Source organism: Schistocerca americana, chromosome 4 (assembly GCF_021461395.2).
Source record: "Schistocerca americana isolate TAMUIC-IGC-003095 chromosome 4, iqSchAmer2.1, whole genome shotgun sequence".
Classification (NCBI taxonomy): Eukaryota; Metazoa; Arthropoda; class Insecta; order Orthoptera; family Acrididae; genus Schistocerca; species Schistocerca americana.
This window is the reverse complement of record NC_060122.1, coordinates 385466904-385486592: the sequence shown is the minus strand read 5'-3', so window position 1 is coordinate 385486592 and position 19689 is coordinate 385466904. Positions and strand designations below refer to the sequence as shown.

Here is a 19689-nt window from a genome sequence, read left to right as displayed (position 1 = left end):
AATACGCCATTATGGTGCTTATTTATGGCAAATGTGATGGTTATGCTATGGCTGCAGTTAACGAATATCGTGTACGTTATCCAACTCGGAGAATTTCGAATACACGAACAATTAGCGAAGTATTTCCTATGTTACGGGAGACAGGTTCGCTACCTAGAGTTCATAATCAGTACGAGTGCTCGATACATGAAGACGATGATGAAGATATTATGGATGCTGTTCAACATAGCCTGGATACCAGTACACAACGTATCTAAGGTACGGCGTACACTGAAGTACAATAATCTGTATCCTTACCATACACATCCTTTGCTTGGAGTTGTGCATCTGGTTAAATTCTAATCAGCAGTTACACAAATACATTTTATTTACTGATGAGGCACAGTTTACTCGAGATGGTATAAACAATTTACATAACGAACACATATGGTCTGAAGCAAACCCACATGTAACAGTGCAACGCAATTTCGAGCAACGATTTAGCATAAATGTGTGGTATGATACAATCAACACACACTTTATTGGACCCATAATTTTCCCAGGACATCTAATTGACAGACGTACTTACAATTCCATCAAGAAGAAATGCCCCACTTGCTCGAAGATGTTTCACTTGCTACGCGACTGTGAATGCATTTTCAACAAGATGGCACGCCTCCACATTTCACCAACGCCGTTATTACACGTTTAATTGAACATTTTCCCCAGAAATGGATTGGTGGTGGTGCTACATGTCTGTGGCCACGCAGATCGCCCAATTCAACACCAATGGATTTTTGTGTATGGGGATGGATGAAAGGCATAATTTTTGAGGACAAAGTCAATACACGTGAGGCATTACTTGCTCCCATTATGAATGCAACAGACGAAATAAAGAACAGCACTGTGAGACTGAAACAAGAAACAAAATCTCTTCACACACGTGCAGTTAAATGCATTGAACTCGGTGGAGACATGTTTGAACATTTATTGTGAATGTATAGTGAAACTGTATGTGCACTGTACAACTTCCTTAACACTGAGCTTCGTTTTTTCTGGTTTAACATAATTCACGTGTGCTGTGGTATTAATAAAAACAGATTATCTGACACATCCATACAGTTTCAGTTAACGTTATTAACATCATTTTTTCAAGATTAAATTTTCTACAACTTCCGTTGAAAACATTGTGAAATTGTCTGGAATTTAAAAAACAAATTGGGCCAAGTAGTGAAAAAATTAAAAAATTACGAAATTACGTCTTTGCTTCTCTGGATGTTCTGGAAAATTACTGCAGATATACGTCTGGGACATGTCTTATTAGATTCACCAGACCATTAACAAAAAAATGAATGGAACTCATACTTTACTTTAATCTTGTACAGTTCTCCAATGGATATTAGCAAAGTTGCTAAATTTCAGACAAAATTTTTATTAGCCGTAAGTCTGTAAGTAAACATTTGTGGACGTATGTTTATATGAACGTTTTCTTTAGTTTTACTTGTGAGATAACATATTAGAATATTTGACTACCTTTGCGAACCACCCAGTATATATATCACCTTAAAAATATGATGTTACTGATGATTTTCAGTCTGTGTATTCATGTTCGTTCAGTATATATCAAAACCAATAACAGATAAATTCACCATTATGATTCCATAGCTAAAGCAAAATTCCATATAACGAGAGCCACATGGGAACCACACACAAAATAAGCACACCAGATCATTTCACAAATTCTCACTCTCTCATCAATGTCTGCCTATCACAGTTTTTAATACAAAGTCATATTAACAGGCTACCAAGCAATAAATCTCGCAATCTGAAATAGTTTTTTGACATCCCAGTTACTGAGATTAGCTTCTGAGAATTTTACTACATTGTACTATCCATACTTATTACATTAGTGTGTAATATAACAATGATAACACCAGCTGTTAAGAATTTTATAACTGTCCTTTACAATACGATTCTTCTATTCAACATAATTACGTGCTTAAGAAACAATGACAGCAATTAAGTAACTTGAAGGGGAGCCACTCATGAAAAATAACAAAAAAAGCATTTCATGTCGATTACAAAAATGTGGAGTTTATGGGCATTTTCATTTACCGTTTCTTCGCGAATGTACTCTGACTGTAATGTTGCACTCCTGTCATTTTAAAGTGCACCAGAAGACATGACATATTCTACTTTTCCTTAATTTTTCAGCTTCTATGTATGGATCGTAAACACTGGCGTAGTCTAAAAGGCTCACTCTTCTAGGAGTAAGTACAGGTGTATCTAGAAGGCTGTGCTTTAGCTGCTACCAAACATTTTGATACATATTTGTTTACTTAGATATGTTTTGTAGTTACTCCTGTGTTGTTCTATTTCAGTGTTTGTGTTATCTGTGGTAGACATGCTAAGAATAAAGAAATTTGTCAGCAAACAGAGGTTTTGAGGCAACCAATTCAAAGCAATGTTGAATAATATACTTCATTTGGTTCAACAGTCATCTGCAGTAATTGAGTGTACAAGCATACAGTACACTCTCAATCATTCCTGGCTGTTTTGAAAGTAATTAAGGCTAAATAAGGGATCTGACAAATGCAAATCTTCTTACGAAATACCTCGATGATCTCTCATAGAATTCCATCAAAAGCTAAAACAGCTGCATAGGGGAGAAAATACTGAAAACTGTATTGGTCAGGCTCAGAGTGTTTAAGTCCGGTGAATGGATGCAGTAATAACTTTCAGTGATGTGAAATTTCTAGAATTAATGCTCTGAAAAAATTAGATGACCAGAGTGGAAGTAACTGAAGCGGAAAGAGCTGCAGAATCTGCTACCTAGGAAGCTAGGGTAAATAAAAGAATAAAGAAAAAGAGTATTTAGGATAAAAAAACAGGTGACTGACATGAATATGCAACTAGAATGTTCTAAGCCTGCCATTTTACAACAAATTTCTAACAAATTGTCTCATGGTATAGAAATATTGTTACAAATTGGGCCATACATCAATAATAATAATTGTAACAAAGTATTCCATAAAAGCAAAAATTATAACAAATAGCACTATGGAGTCTCATGTACTTTATAATTGTAGCAAGCTGCCCCATTCTATATAAAATTATAAAAAATTGCCCATGTATCAGCATATTTTTTCAGAGTTGTAACAAATTACCCCATACATCAAAATGTTACATGAAAAATTTAATGGATTTCCTCATGTTATAGCAAAAATGTAAGAGGAACGTCCACACTTTACCATGTTACAACAAAATTATAGTAAATTGCCTGTGATACATAAAATGTAACAAAATACCCTATGTTGCAGCATAAATGTCAAAAATTTCTCCTGTTATAGAAAAAGTATAACAGTTCCTTCATACATTCAAGTATTACATTAAAATTTCAACTGTTTGTACCCCATGTTAGGGCAGAATTGTAACAAATTGCCCCATAAATCACTATTGTTACAGCAAAACCAACAAATGTTCCCACCACCATATCACAGTAAAAGTAATACAAATTAGCCCATACATCGAAATGTTACAACAAAATTATAAAAACTTCCCTCATACATCATTATGCTACAGCAGAGTTGTAACAAATTGCATACTACATAACATGGTACAGCATCACATGGTCAAGCATTACATTCACCTTAACTGCATTATGTCACAATACAATGTCTGAATCCATGCTATCACAGTGCTGTTATATCAGTTATGAACATGAAACAGCCAATCAAAGTGCGACATACACCCAGCCTTTACAATAAATGCCACAACAACTTCATGGATTCTGCCATCATGGATATTGGCGTTATGTGAGTAAGATCATGGATCCATGTCTGATGTCATGATGCTGTCATAGTAAAGAAGGTGTCGTTTGTGATGTCACGGATTTTGTATTGATCTGCCAATGTGATGTTATGTATCTGGATGGTCGTTTTATCTTGTTGGAACAAGTCTGAACTTCTGAACTTAGGGGTATCAGTAAGTATCAATTTATTGACTGATTGGTTTTGATTACTGGAATAACTCACAACTTAACAGAAGTAGTATGTGACTTGCTTGGTATATATCTAGCAGTTTGTTACAATTTTGTGTAACAATGACGATGTTTGACCATTTTTTGTTGCAATATTGCAATGTATGGGATAATTTGTTATAATTTTTGCTATAACAGGAATAATATTGTACAGTTTTTCTGTAAAATGGGCATTTCTTTTTACAGTTTCGAAGCATGAGGCAATTTATTGCAATGTCATTAGCTGCTTATTTGTAACTAAATAAGTTGCTGGCATCTCCAGTGGCTGTCTATGAAACCTCCAGTAGCAGCCATCCCTGGTAGCTGACACCACTGCCAGCAACTGCAGTCACACACTGTCAGATAGTAGTGTTACAATATGTTTAAAAATTTTCATTGAACCACCCTGAAAGGTGACCACTATTGACCCACACTGTAAATTGGTCATCAATGGCCGACCCCAGAAAATTACCATCATTGCACCATCCTGTGTTATTTGTTATGCTTGTACTCTTTTGTTATAACTTAGCAATGGATAGGACAATCTGCTACAGTTCTGGGGTAACAGCGATTATGGTTCAGTTTGTCACAATTTGCTGCAATAAACTATGTAAACAGGATTTTGTGACAATCTCGTATAACAGTGATAATGTATGAGGCACATTATTACAGTTTTCCGTAACATAGTGATATATATGGCAATTTCTTACAACTTTGCTGTAAACTTTTGATGTATGGGATTTCGTATTTTAATCTCCACTGTGTGGCAAACGTTTTGCACTACAAGGCACAGTTAATCTTGGTCTTGGGGTCACTATGATATTTAGATTATGCCAGTTTTATCTGAACTGAGGCCCGTTTTTCTCAATAAAACTACTATATTTAGGATCAATAGCACAATTTCTTATCAAAACAGTCCATTCTCCACCTATTCATGCAATAACTGACGCTAAAATTGTGCTTAGAAGAATGAAGTGCTTAAGTAAAAGAGTACAATTAAAATCAGTCCAAAGTTGCAGATCTTACGTTTTTTAATCACTCGATGACTAGTTTCAGGCTAAGACCCAATTTCAGATCATATTAGAAAGATGTGATAACTTAGGAATGGATGGAACAATTTGTTACAATCTTGCTGTAACAACGATTATGCTTCAGTTTGTTTTAATTTGCTGCAATAAACTATGTATGAGGCATTTCGCGACAATCTTTATCACGGTGGTAATGTATGAGGCACATTCTTACAGTTTTGCTGTAAGGGTGAATCAAAAAAGTAAAATTTGCAATTTTGGATTGGTTTTCGTTGTACTGATTAAGAAGTTGCTGACCCAGAGCTATTCCAGCATGCTTGAACTTCGTAAGTAAAAGAAATTTCTGTTGCTGGTTGGGGCAATCGCTATTTCATGAACCAATAACATCCATTAACTGGTGGCAAGCAGTCAGATCGTACAGCTATGGTAATTCCAATACGTTTGATCAGCAGTTGTGCTTAAGTGAGTTTTGTAATGTTATGTGACAAATTTTAAATGTGCTTTGGTTTGTTCTACAGATATCCAACTGTGGTAACCGCCACTGTACCTTACCTGTGAGTTTCATCAGTAGTGCCAAGATATAGTCGTAGTGATGTTTTTAAAATCCTGTAGAACAATTAAGTTACGATAATAGTTCCATCTGTGTGTTGTACTCGAAATCGTACATATTTTGAGAAATTTTATTTTTGTGCAAAGTTCAAATTTTTGTTCAAAGTCAGAGGTCTGTAAGCAACCTTCATGTATTTTTGTGCTCTAAGTCTTTACTTATATCGATAAATAATTTTATTTTGGTCCAAAGATCGGATATTTGTTTTGAATCAGAGATGAGGGGTGCAAAGAGATACTAAGTTCAATATCTGTGTGTGGAAAATTGTCCATCTTTTTTTTTGGCATTGTTACCTTGTACATGGTGCATCACAAAATTATATTTGCATATTATGGAAATATGTAGTTCATATATAACAATGCTATAGAGATCTCAGCAAATCAACTTCTACGTTAATAAAATATTGCTTGGCCATGTTGTGTGTTTTTAATCTCGTATTTGGAGCAATACAATCAGATTTTGGTATTATTTATTAGTCGATAATGGAAGTAAAGTACGCAAAAGCTTTAGTAAGCTTGGCACGATATATCCAACCAGTAAATGTCGCTGCCTTCCTTGGAAGCTCGGTTTTTGTTCAAGACATTGGGTAGGCTTAGATGAAACACAAAACATATCAATATCAGCCAGTGGATATATACGATTGTATTTTTATACTGTAGAAGTTGATGTATTTTGTTTCCCCCCATCCCCTAAAGATTTCTAGGTGATGTGACACATTAGTGAAAAGCTTCTAAAAGTTTTTGACTTATGTTTTTGACATAGAAATACTATAAATTTAACATTTGCATATTTTGATCGACATTTTAAATGTGAAGTTAACATTGTGACACATGAGTTAAACATTGTGTGCTTTGTTAACTTCTTCCCCTGAAGGTGGTACTTGGTAAGATTTTTTTAGTTCATACCTTCATTTATATCTGGGATAAAATGTCAACTGCCTACTTAGCATACTAAATGTGTTTTCTGTTGGTATAATAAATTGAATGTGGAATTGGCAATGTTACAATTGTTTACTCGCAGTAATACAGCTGCCTATTTGTTTGTGTATGTATTTGCCTGCTTGTTAGAGTATTTTAACCTATATGTGTTTTGTGTAATTATACGCTTGGTAAGCCTCATTTACGCCTAAAATCAAAATGCCCAACTCCCTATGTAGGATGTTGATTTTTATCACATATATTATTAAACAATTTAGACATTGTTGTGGCTCTGATGCAACTAATTTGAGAGTCCACAATCATGTTATAGGCATTAATTATGATGATTGTTTTAGATTTGGAAGTGACATTGACATAACCATTTTACTGACGAATTGTATGTATTTTTGCTGATCTTTTAGGTGTGCAATTAATATTGCACCTCGTGATAAGCTTCAAGTGTTTTACAGAACAATTAAGATGTGGAAACATTTAATTCAAGGGACCATTGGGCCTTACACCAAGTGTGGTACAGGAATAGAGCTATGGACATTCAACAAGTGCCGCTTAAATCACAAATAAGATCACAACTGACAGTTTAAACCGGTACTGCCAAAATTTTTAAGTATTTTGATAAACAATAGAACACTTGTAAACATGATTCCAATTTGTGCAATATTCAGAAGAATCTTACGTATTGTTGAAATGGAAATATTGCAGTGTTATCAGTATCACATTTTTCGGATCATTACGTAAATTTCAAATAGTTTAGGTATTTTGAATGTAGCATCTAATGGCTACTGCCACAAGTGAACTGGTTCCATCATTATAAACTCTTTTCAATTTCTTAATTTTTTAAATTTTGTTTTAAATATCCCACTATAACAACTGAGTTAGTTCCGTCATGCTGCGTCTTTGACTTCTCCACCACTCCCATCTTGATGACATGTGTTTAAGGTCATTGATAAGTGTCTTTCCAGTGGCATGTAGGCAACCCACTCTAGCTCTTACACTTTTGAAGGCGCAAAATAGGACAGGTAATAGGTAGCTATATTAATTGTGGGATGGGAACTTGTTTTAGAACTCTGTTCTTTCCAGCTAAGTTCTAGCTAGCAGTGAAGGGAGACAAATGTGCTTTTTATCTGTCATGTGCTCTTATGTGTTCTGGTATCATATTTCTTGTAGAGCTCAGTTCTTTTCCAGCAGAATATAAGGAGCTGGTACTTAGGTAAAGAGGTTCCCATTTTGGAATATTTGGGAAGATTACCGGTTTTGGTACCTTCCATACAGCAAGGTAACCTTCCCCTAAATCTTGGTTTTTCCTTAGAGATTTTATGTAGCTTTGAAAAGGTGGCTTTAAATTGAAGCACATTTTTATTGTGTTTGTGGGATAATATATCTCAGAAAAAAATATGAAGGCACAGTGGATATGCATATATCAGAGAATGGGTGAAACCGATACAACTCCACGATTTGTTCGATATAGAGGAATGTTTCGTTCTACTATCATAATACAATGCTTTCCTCCACCTCCCAGCCGGGGGCGGAGGGGGGGGGGGGCGGGGGGAATGGGAGTAATGTAAAATGTTTCCAAATGCGGATATCTGGAGGGGATTTCTGGTTGTGTCGTACAGTTAATAACAAAGGGAAACGTCCTAATAAGCTCGCTTGGAACCAAAGTACTGGAATGATGAGAGAGAGAGAGAGAGAAAGAGAGAGAAATAGAGAGAGAGGAGAGAGAGAACGATAGACACAGAGGAATCGTCAGTACTGGCCTTCACATTTACGCATCTGCCTCCATAGTTCAGAAATGCGTAATGGTATCATTCAATAGCAATATTATTTTGTGTTACTAAGAACATTGCATGTAATTTTAATTTCGTTCTCTAGCCACTCAACGGTGAATGAGGTAGTTTTTCTCCCTATGTCGACAATACGGCGGCACGGGATATTGTAACTGATTCAAAGAATAAAAGCAGGAGTAAAGGATCACCTGTAGCACCATCATCTCTATCAGCATCATTACCAGTATCGGCACTTCCATAGCAATATAGAATCTCATCATCAGCACCAGCAAACCACAAAATCAACCACTGTGAAAAAATGTTATGTAAAAAATCACACATCATAACCAGAACTTTTATTGGACATTCATATACTGTTTGCGTCTTCTTCTTTTGTTGCAGGCCCGCTAAGGACAACATTTAAGCCGATAAGTCATCTTTATGCTTTCTCCAATACTCCAGTTGCTCACTTATTCCTTTCTGCTCTTCTGCTGTCTATTTTCTACCCTTCCTTTTTTGAAACGTTTTGGCTTGTAAATCTTCTTGTCTCTTAATTATGTTTCTATTTTTTCTTTCGTTTTCAATTTCATGCATATATGTGCCAGTTCTTTTTAGATGTTCATCTACTTTCATAAGCCAGAGAGGCTTAGTTTTTAAGTTTTTAAAATGCTGTTTAATTTTCTCTTCAATAAATTACGACTCATTCTTAGGATGTGCCCACAGGATATCAGTCTTATTTTCCTAACTGTACCTGTAATCTTCCTTGAACGATTTTAAAGCACTGTGTTACTTTAATTTAAATGTTTCTACTGTTGTTCTATTTCCTAATATCTTCCTCAAAACCCTGTTTTCTGACTTCTTCTTTTTCTTTGTTGTTCGTAAAGTAAATGTTTCTGATGTATATGTGCATTCTGGCTGAACCGTGTAATGATGAATTTTTGCACTTCTAGAGAATGTGTTTTTATTATAAACATATTTTGTTAGCATCTTTTGTAATATTGCATTGATGCCTTCTCTTTCAGCTACATCAGCTAGGATGACTTACCCTGTACTTTGTATACTTGAGTAGTACTAATATATCTCCTCATTAAATTGTAACAGTACAGCTAATGGATGGAAGTAACCACTATCAGTCAGCCCTAAAAGTGAAATAAATTAGAACAAAGAAAAAAAGAGGCATACTAGCACTCATTATCCCACAATCTATCTTGAAATGCAAGAGTTAAAAGTGATATATACCGCACATTTCATAGTGATTAGCAGAGAATACATGTAGATTCAAGTGTTGCAACCAACCAAGTGAAACGACAATGTAATGAGTGAGACAGGACATAATCTCAAATGGTCAAAAATGGCGTAAGATAACGATCGTGGTCTCGTTGCTTAGTCATCCTAACATTTGCTTGAAGTGATTAAAGAAAACCACGGAAAAGTTAAACGAGAGGTTTTGAACACCACCTCTCCCAGATTTGAATCCGGTGTCGCAACCAGTGCGCCAGCTCACTCCTGTGGACATGTTGAAAACAGATTCCCACCATTATTTCAAGTCGAGTTCTGGTGGTCATGAGACGACTGCTTACGGATAAGAAAACGTTTACAAAGAAGTTATGAAAAACAGACATTTTGTTGACAAGCCAAACAATTCTATATAAAAGGAAAACTTACAGCAATTTTTCGGAATGACATTTTCTCTCTTACAGTCACTCGTATAAATATCGTATTCTCGAAGATTGTAATTTTTTTCTTATGTTACAATAAAATTCCTGTAATTTTTCAGAAAATTATTGAAACCCATAAGGCAACACATACGCGTGGGAAGAAGAGTGATCTCATAGACGCACTTTTGTCCAAAATGGCAAAAGCAAAAAAGGAACAAAATGATAACACAACATTTACAGGTAAGTGACATCTGTCCTGCAAAGTGAGATTTACAACGTACTCTAAATAAAAAGTGCTCAATGAGAAGGAAGTAACCTGCCCACTTCTTGGACACCAGGAGACGCACCAGCCGCAGATAGAATCCACACGATAGATTACCGACAAGGGTCTGTGTGTCGGACAGCCTTGATATGCTTTTTAGACGGTTTCTCACATCCAACTAGGTAAACACTGGGTTGGTACCCATATCCCGCCTCAGTTACGCGATTCACAAATTCCGTCCCGGGCTATTGGGGTGGGTGGGGATGAGGGGGAGAGGTGGTATCAGGAAGCGCATACAACCACCCACTGCCACTAAGAAAACCAAATCCGACATAACATGCTGACCCCATGGAGACCCAGAATAGAGCCAGAAGGAAGGAGAATGAGGAGGAAGTACTGCCTCAGATTAAGTCACCATGCTGGAGCAGATTGCAATCGAACTTTTTGTCTGCATCCACAGGGATCTGAAAGGCAGGGATGAGTTTAGCAAGGCAGACCCTTGCCCTTTCCTGGAATATTATGTACAGACTTTAAATTCATCACAAATTTATAAAATGATTGCAATTCTACGAAAGTAAAAATTCATTTTTGCTGTGAGGGACAAATACTGTGGCTTTAGCAATCGCTACTTAATTGCAATTTGTTTGGTACTCACACTAGTGAAGTGGAATTTTCCGGGGCCCGAGAAGACGGTTTCGGCGGTATCCTGCAGTCAAAGCGGCTACGAACCTTGGTAGAACATAGTCGAAATAGAGTTGCCGTACTTTTCTCTTTAGCTTCCTGATGCAAACTATTTGAGCTGCCAAAAAGGACCGGTCACTCTTCATACCTGTTCGATGCAGTGGCCAGCCACGAATTCCTCTCGTGGACCAACCTTTTCATCTCAGAGTAGCAGCTGCAAACTTTGTTCTTAATTATTTTCGGGATGTATTCCAATCTCTGTCCTCCTCTACAGTTTTTAACCTCTACCACTCCCACTAGTACCGTGGAAGCTATATCCTGTCGTAAGAGACGTCCTATCATCCTGTCCCTTCTTCCTGTAAGTATTTTTCATGTAGTGTTTTCCTCGCCGATTCTCCAGATAACCTCCTGATTCATAACCTTATCATTCCATCTAATTTTCAACATTATTCTGTAGCACCACATCTCAAATGCTTCGATTCTCATTTCTCCGGTTTTTCCACAGTCCATGATTCACTACCATGCAATGGTATCCCCCTACGTACATTCTCAGATATTTCATCCTCAAATTAAAACCGATTTAAACTTCTCTTGTCGAGCAACGTCTTTCTTGTCAGCGCTAGTGTGCTTTTTATGGCCTCCTTGCTCCGACCATGGGTTATTTTGCTGTCTAGGTAGCAGAATTCCTTACCCTGTCTACTTCGTAGTCCTTAATTCTGATGTAAAGTTTCTCGCTGTTCACAATTCTGCTACTTCCCCTACTTTTGTCTTTCTTCGATTTACCTCTCAATCCATATTCTGCACTTGTCAGACTCTTCATGCCATTCATCAGATTCTGTAATTCTTCTTCTCTTTCACAAAGGATAACGATGTCATCAGCGAATCTTATCATTGATATCCTTTCAACATACCTTTTTTCCCATTCTAGAACCTTCCTTTTATTTCTGTAATTGCTTCTTTGATACATGGGGGGAACTATAGTAGCAAAAGACCACATCCCTCTCTTATACCCTTTTTAATCCGAGCACTTCCTTCTTGTTCTTGCAGTCTTATTGTTCCCGTTTTGTTCTTATACTTATTGTGCATTACCCGTCTTTCCCTACAGCTTAACCGCTATTTTCCTCAGAATTTCAAAGATCTTGCTCCATTTTACATTTTCGAACGCGTTTTGCAGGTCAACAAGTCTCATGAAGATCTCTTGGTTTTTCTTCAGTCTTGCTTAAGTTTTCAACCGCAATGTCAGAACTGCCTCCCTGGTGTCTCTACCTTTCCTAAGCCAAACTGATCGTCATCTGACAGGTCCTCAATTTTCTTTTCCATTTTTTGTGTATTATTCTTGTCAGCAACTTATGTGCAAGAGCTGTTAAAGTGATTGTGCTATAATTCTTGCACTTGTCGGCTCTTGCAGTTTTCGGAATTGTGTGGATGATGTTTTTTCGAAAGTCTGATGATGTATCGTTAGACTCGTATACTCTACACACCATCGTGAATCATCGTTTTGTTGCCACTTCCCCCAATGCTTTTGGAAATTCTAATAGAGTGGTATATATCCCTTTTGCCTCATTTAATCTTAAGTTTTCCATAGCTCTTTTAAATTTTGATTCTAATAATGGGTCCCCTATCTCTTCCTTATCGACTTTTGTTTCTTCCCCTATCGCATCATCAGACGAGTTCCCTCTCTCATATAGGTCTTCAGTGTACTTATTCCACCTATCTGCTCTCTACCCTGCATTTAAAAGTGGAATTCCCGTTGTATTTTTAATGTTACCGCCCTTGCTTTTATTTCATTGAAAGTTATTTTTTTGTTTTCTTATGCTGAGTCACTCCTTCCGACAGTCATTCCTTTTCGATTTCTGCACGTTTATGTATTTCTTCCTTTCGTCGTTCAACTGAAGTATTTCTTCCGTTGCCTATGGTTTCTACAGTGTTATCCTCTTTGTACCAATGTTTTCCTTCCAGCTTCTCTGACTGGCCTTTTTAGCGATGTCTATTTCTCTTCAGCCGAACTGCCTACTGAGCTGTTCATTATCACAGTACATATAGCCTCAGAGAACTTCAAGCGTATCTCTTCATTGCTTAGTACTTGTGTATCAGACTAGTATACTTGCACTAATAAGACAAATGGCGGTTTGGTGAGACTGTTTATCTCAACACACCAGAGCCATTGTAGTAGACCCTGAAGGACACTCACGACTGTGATAATTTCCAAGTGCCCTGATATATCTATGGACCCGAACTGCATCAGAGAGGAGGGAGGGAAGTATGGAATTTTAAGAACTTTGTTATCAACCCAAAGCCATCACAATGCTTTATTAAGCATGGTCCTGTTGGAGGTGGTATGCCCTTGCCTTCCTCCGCCCTTTAACTGACTTACCCAGCCAGTTACACATGGAAACTGCAGAATTCTGACCCCCGTTCCAAATCGGTAGGTTTCAAATTAAAAATACAATCTGAGGTAGAAATAGTGACAAATGACAGATAGAAATCCTGGGGCCTATCAGGATTTGAATCCCAGACATTTACGTAGGTCAGGAAGATGTCCTCACAAGATGTTGGTAACATCATTACAGAGTGCAGCACAGTTAAAGAACTAAAAATTCTGCAGTTTAGTTGACACGCCTTTTCATAAAGGCACTGCTGGAAAAAAATTATTACAACCTTGCAGAGGTTTCTGATTCGCTCATAATTTATTGCTGCAGTAGTGCTTGTAGAAAATATGAAACGATTACATCTACAGATCAATAGGACAAGCGGTTATGACGTATCAGTATCGACCAATGATGAAGCACCCATGTTAGGTCGATGTGTAGCCTCCACGGGTTGCAATGCGACGCTGGCTCTGGCATACAGTCGATCGTAGAGATGGCAACTACTGCCCTGGGACACGTTATACCACTCCTGCTCAACCTGTTCACTTAGTTCTGTAGGAATCGTTGTTTGACGAGCCGCATAAATCACTTCTCGTCCCATGGTAGCTCACTTATGCTCGACTGAGGACAAGCCTGGTAATCGTGGTGGACACGTAATTTGGTGCACCTCTTATAGAGAACTTCGAGTTTCACAGGCGGTGTGTGGACTAGCATTATCCGGTGGGGCTAACATATCACCTTCTTGTTGCAAGAATGGCAAAAGAACGGGGTAACAACTTCCTGCGGATACCGAGCGCTGGTTAGCGTCCCCTCCAGAAACACCAAAAATGAACAAGAGTTGTGGCTTATCGCATCCCAGATCCTAAGGCCTGGGGTGGCGTCGGCGTATCTTGGACGTATGTACTCTCAGAGACAGCGCTCAACAGTTCTATGTTGTACGCTCAAACGACCATCATTTGCGTGAAGGTAAAATCTGATTGCCGCGTGGGATTAGCCGAGCAGTCTAAGGCGCTGCGGTCGTGGATTGCGCGGCTGATCCCGGTGGAGGTTCGAGTCCTCCCTCGGGCATGGGTGTGTGTGTTTGTCCTTAGGATAATTTAGGTTAAGTAGTGTGTAAGCTTAGGGACTGATGACCTTAGCAGTTAAGTCCCAAAAGATGTCACACACACACACATAACATCTGATTTCAACGCTAAAGACCACAGCGTGTCATTCCATCTTCCAAGTGATCTTTTCACAGCACCAGCTGAACTATGCATGTTGATACTATGGTGTGAGTGGAAGATGGGCTAGAGTTGTGCGTCCCCGTAAGAACCGGTTCGCAACAGTTTGTGTTGACACACCTGGACTCACAACCACTCTTATCTGTGCTGCGGTAGCTGTACGATCTGTAATTGTTGCCCTTACAATTCAAAGGCGTCTGTGCTCCATGGACGTCTAGGACCTCATATACAACTGTGAGAGTGTTCACGTGACCACTGATACCACCATCGTTGCACAACTGACACAGCATGTCCAACTTATTTGACATTTCCATGAAAGAACCATAATACGACGTCTTTCAAACTCGTTCAGTTGCTCGTATGAGGCACGAGTGCTCTTTGTGGCACAGTCGCCTGCTTGCTTCACACGTTTGCACCACACTGAGCCTTCTGCTACGGCTGCGGCTGCGGCTGGAACATAACGAGTAACTAAAGCTCATGTTGAGCAGGATAAGCGAAACTGAGTCGCTGTGCCTGCAGATATTGAGGTAGAGGGGAAAAAGTGGGACTCATTGGTTGGATGGATCTGGTGGATGCCAGGCGTCGAGGAAGGGTTGAGAATTCCTAATAAATTCTAAGATCGACTCAGAAGCCTGGGGACGGACTGGGTCTGTTAGTACGTCAAGTGGCAGAGATCGCCGCAGACAGGAACTGCACTCCCCTGCCGACACGCACCTGGCTGAGACCATAAAAATGTGTTCCCAGTCAGAGGGCGTGGAGACAGGGTGGCGATTTATCAGATTTAGGTCCTTTCTCGGCACTAGTGAGCGCAGGATCGGGTGGTGTCTAACGGGATCGTATAACTCGTGAGAGGAAGGGGTTTATCTGTGAGCAGTCCCTCTTATCGGGTAGACACACATGGCGCTCTGGTAACTATGCCGCTATGCTATCTGTTGGAGGATGGCATTGAAACTACTATCAGTAAATCTATTATCTCTCAGGTGGCATATGCGGCCATCGGATCAAAACCAACGTCTTCTTTCCAGGTGTACACATTTTTTTTCCGGCGCTGTAACTTGCAGCAACTGGTGAAAGATATTTATGTTCGTTTCTGAACAACGCTACTTCTGCACTCCCCTAGCAACTTAAAGATGAAATAAGTTAATATGTTATTAATTAACGTAGTCTGCACCCAAGTATCTAAATAGCTCACAGGTGAATGGCTGGATGTAGTGTCCAACAGTCACATTATTTCAGCAAGCAACCACTTTGCCATCATCAGGTGGAGGTGAAGTACGTGCTGTGCTCTGGGCCGAGCCACTCTGCATACATTCTTCCACTGATGCTCGTCTTGCAACTTGCATGTACTCCACTGTCAAGTTTTTTGACGGCTGCGGCTTTATGCTATGATCAGCATGGGGACAGAGGGCAGCTGTGTTTTATTGAAGGACGGCTTACATATCTAAAAAAGGTCAATTTTCTGGTACCTGAGGATGTGACTTTATAGTCACGGTACTAGTTGTGAATCCGTAGGAAGGTAATACATCTTCTTACGACAACTGTTACGGTTATTTATTTATTTAAATGGATCTCTACAGCTGCGGCTGCCCCACTCGCCAAGTGATCATGAGAAGCGCTGATGAACTGACTGCTGAGTGGAGAGCTTGGTGCTTCTGTCTTTTACCGCCTCCCTCCGCCTTGCTGCTCTCCGTCCGTGCCCAATATCTCCTCCCTCATTTCTCCCACAGACAGGTTGCTCCGTCCTCGGTTCGTGCACAGTTATAAGTACTGAGGTACCTCTCCTGTTCCTCCACTTACGCTAAAGTAAGTTTGTTGTGGGATGTAGCCTTCCTCCTCTCAATCAGATCAATGGCCGGTTCCCGTGCATAGACAGTAGCCACTACCATTATTTATCATCAGTTCCCTTATTCGAATCTCTGTAAATTCTACAATTACAGAGTCTCAGAAGTTATACATCTATGTCAGAACCTTGGTCTGGTCGTTATCATTCCATGTAATTCCGATAGGCCATGTTCTGCGACTGCCGGCTTGTTAGGCTGCTTCAATCTGGCATGCCATTAGTGTGCTCGGCAATGATCTTCAACTGTACCCACCGTCTGCCTTATGCACTTTTTTTTTTTTGGGGGGGGGGGGGGGTTCCCATCAGTCTTCTGACTAGTCTGATGCGACCCTACACGAATTCCTCTCTTATGGCGACATGTTCATCTCAGAGCAGCACTTGTAATCTCAGTGCGCAGTTATTTGCTGGATGCTTCAATATCTCTGTCTTCCTCTACAATTTTCACCTTCTACAGCTCTTTCTAGTACCATGGAGGTTAATCCCCGTTGTCGTAACAGACGTCCCTTCTTCTTATAAGTGTTTCTGATACAGTCCTTTCCTCGCCGATTCTCCGGTAAAATTGCTAAAATTAATCAAGCTATCAACTATGGTCCTCAGTCCTTACTTTATCAGTCCACCTAATTTTCAACGTTATTCTGTAGCACCACATCTCGAATGCTTCTAGTCTCTTTTGTTCGGGTTCTCCCATAGTCCATGTCTCACTACCATCCAATGCTGTTCTCTAAACGTACTTTCTTAGAAATTTAGTCCTCAAATTAAGGCCTGTGTTTGACACTAGTAGATTTCTCTTGTCCAGTAATGTCCTTTTTGCCAGAGTTATTCTCATTTTCATATCCTCCTTGCTCCGACCGTCACCGGCTATTTTGCTACCCAGGTAGCACAATTCCTGAACTTCCTCTACTTCGTGATCATCAACCCTGATGTTAACTTTCTCGCTATTTGCATTTCTGCTACTTCCCACAACTTTCGTCTTTCTTCGATTTACTCTCAATACATATTCTGTACTCGTCAGGCTCTTCATTCCATTCAGCAGATCCTGTAGTTCTTCGTCTCTTTCACAGAAGGTGGTAATGTCATCAGCGAATCTTATCATTGATATCCTTTCAACATAAACTTTATCCCATTCTAGAAATTTCCTTTTATTTCTGTAATTGTCTCTTCAATATATGGCTTGAACAACAGCAGTGAAAGACTACATCCCTGTCTTACACCCTTTTCAATCAGAGCGCTTCCTTCTTGTTCTTGAAGCCTTATTGTTCCAGTTTGGTTCTTATGTATATTGTGTATTACCCGTGTTTCCCTACAGCTTACCCCTATTTTCCTCAGAATTTCTAACATCTTGAATCATTTTACATTGTCGAACGCTTTTCCAGGTCGACAAATCCTATGAAAGTTTCTTGGTATTCCTTCAGTCTTGCTTCCGTTTTCAACCGCCACGTCATACCTGCCCCTCTGGTGCCTTTACCCTCCATACTGATCGTCATCTGACAGTTCCTCAATTTTATTTTATTTTCCTTCAGTCTTGCTTCCGTTTTCAACCGCCACGTCATACCTGCCCCTCTGGTGCCTTTACCCTCCATACTGATCGTCATCTGACAGTTCCTCAATTTTATTTTCCGTTATTCTGTACATTATTCTTGTCAGGAACTTGTATACAACTACTTATTCGAGAATATGCTGAGCGTCGATGGTGGACAGAGCGAATCGCCGATTGGCGGGTGGGCTAGGAGAGAAAAACGCCACGCCAGCTTCTGTCAGTCAGTTCGTCAGTGTACCTCATGATGGCAGCACTGTCGCTATCCGAACTATTCTAGCTTCTGGACACTGACTTTCGATGTGCTCGAAATATGTATATAACCTCTTTGCATAGGTATAGGACGCTGTCTGGTACACTTTGGTGTATATGGTCGTATGGACGTACTGCACAGTTATCTAGTTGCATCCGCAATCTAGCGTATGGAACTTGCAAAGTAGTGAAGGGGTGATTTAGCAGTGATGCAGAAACTGGGAATTGTTCTACCGTGTCATTGACTGACGTTGAAATTACGGAACAACATGTAAAGTTGCTAAAATTAATCAAGCTATCAACTATGGTCTGTATTACAGAACATCGTCTCATACCAACGATGTCTTTCTCACCCCGTTCGTCCTCTGGGTACCGCATAATGATTGACTGACAACACTCGGTTGAGATGGAGGGAGCCTTAGCAGAACCCTGAATATCTGCTACGTGTCACTGTGCAGCATGCAATTGTTTGGAAGCATTCCTCGACGCTGCAGACTCGTCCTGTTTTCATAAGGTGCGATGCCTTCCACGTGTTTTTACTTTTATTTTTTTCGCCAACATGATAACAGTACTACTTCTTATTTGTACCACCTCACACGTGTTGTGAACAGCACCTTCCGGCGATGGTCAACACTGAAACAGTAATCATGTACATTATTGCAGAATAAGGGAGCAATGCTCTTCCAAATGGAACATCGAGACATTCGCTACCCTGTCGCTGGAGAAGATGATATTAACTGTACAGTCTGATAGCTGTTGGAAGTTCTCTACAATACCACAAGCTCTTCCAGTTTCCATATGTTGCAATGTCTTCCACATTTTTGTCAATGAGAAACATCGCCACTGTGTTTTATTTCTACCAGCTCGTATCTGTGGTAGCAGTATAGTTTACGCCATGTGATGTTCAGCTTTCTGTGAGAGCCAAAGGATCGAAACTCGTTAATGTCAGTTTATTAGCAGGTAACACAGACCTCCAAGTCATTCTAGAAAAAAGCAAAGTGTATGGCGGTGTACACAGATTGGATGTGTGACAAACGAATGTATTACAGTGCTTATGAAGGAACAATACACGAATCCTCTCGTGTGATCGATAGTCTGTCGGATATGGTCCTCCTACACTACAGATGAAGAACGTTTACAAAAAAACGTTCAAATGTGTGTGAAATCTTATGGGACTTAACTGCTAAGGTCATCAGTCCCTAAGCTTACACACTACTGAACCTAAATTATCCTAAGGACAAACACACACACCCATGCCCGAGGGAGGACTCGAACCTCCGCCAGGACCAGCCGCACAGTCCATGACTGTAGAGCATCAGACCGCTCGGCTAATCCCGTGCTGGGCGAACGTTTACATTGGTCTTTAGAAGCCACTTCGATCACGAGCAACCTTCCCCAATGAACCGACACGTGTATATTTAATAGGGTCGCCACATATGGTCAGCGGCAGAAAGCACACTGTATTTGTTTCGGATTTATCAGAAGACAGGGATGCGGTAATATCTTATCGAGTTCTATAACGGACGAAGTTAGAGGA

At 39.5% G+C, this 19689-nt stretch overlaps 1 protein-coding gene across 1 annotated transcript in view; it reads left to right on the top strand.

The window, feature by feature from the left end:
* The window catches only part of LOC124613499 (methyl farnesoate epoxidase-like), a 150667-nt gene that overhangs the window by 71394 nt on the left and 59584 nt on the right, over nucleotides 1-19689 (top strand). Inside the window, exon 4 of the mRNA XM_047142206.1 lies at nucleotides 10111-10231. Within this exon, the coding sequence (XP_046998162.1) occupies nucleotides 10111-10231 (121 nt within the window). The remainder of the gene's footprint in view (nucleotides 1-10110; nucleotides 10232-19689) is intronic.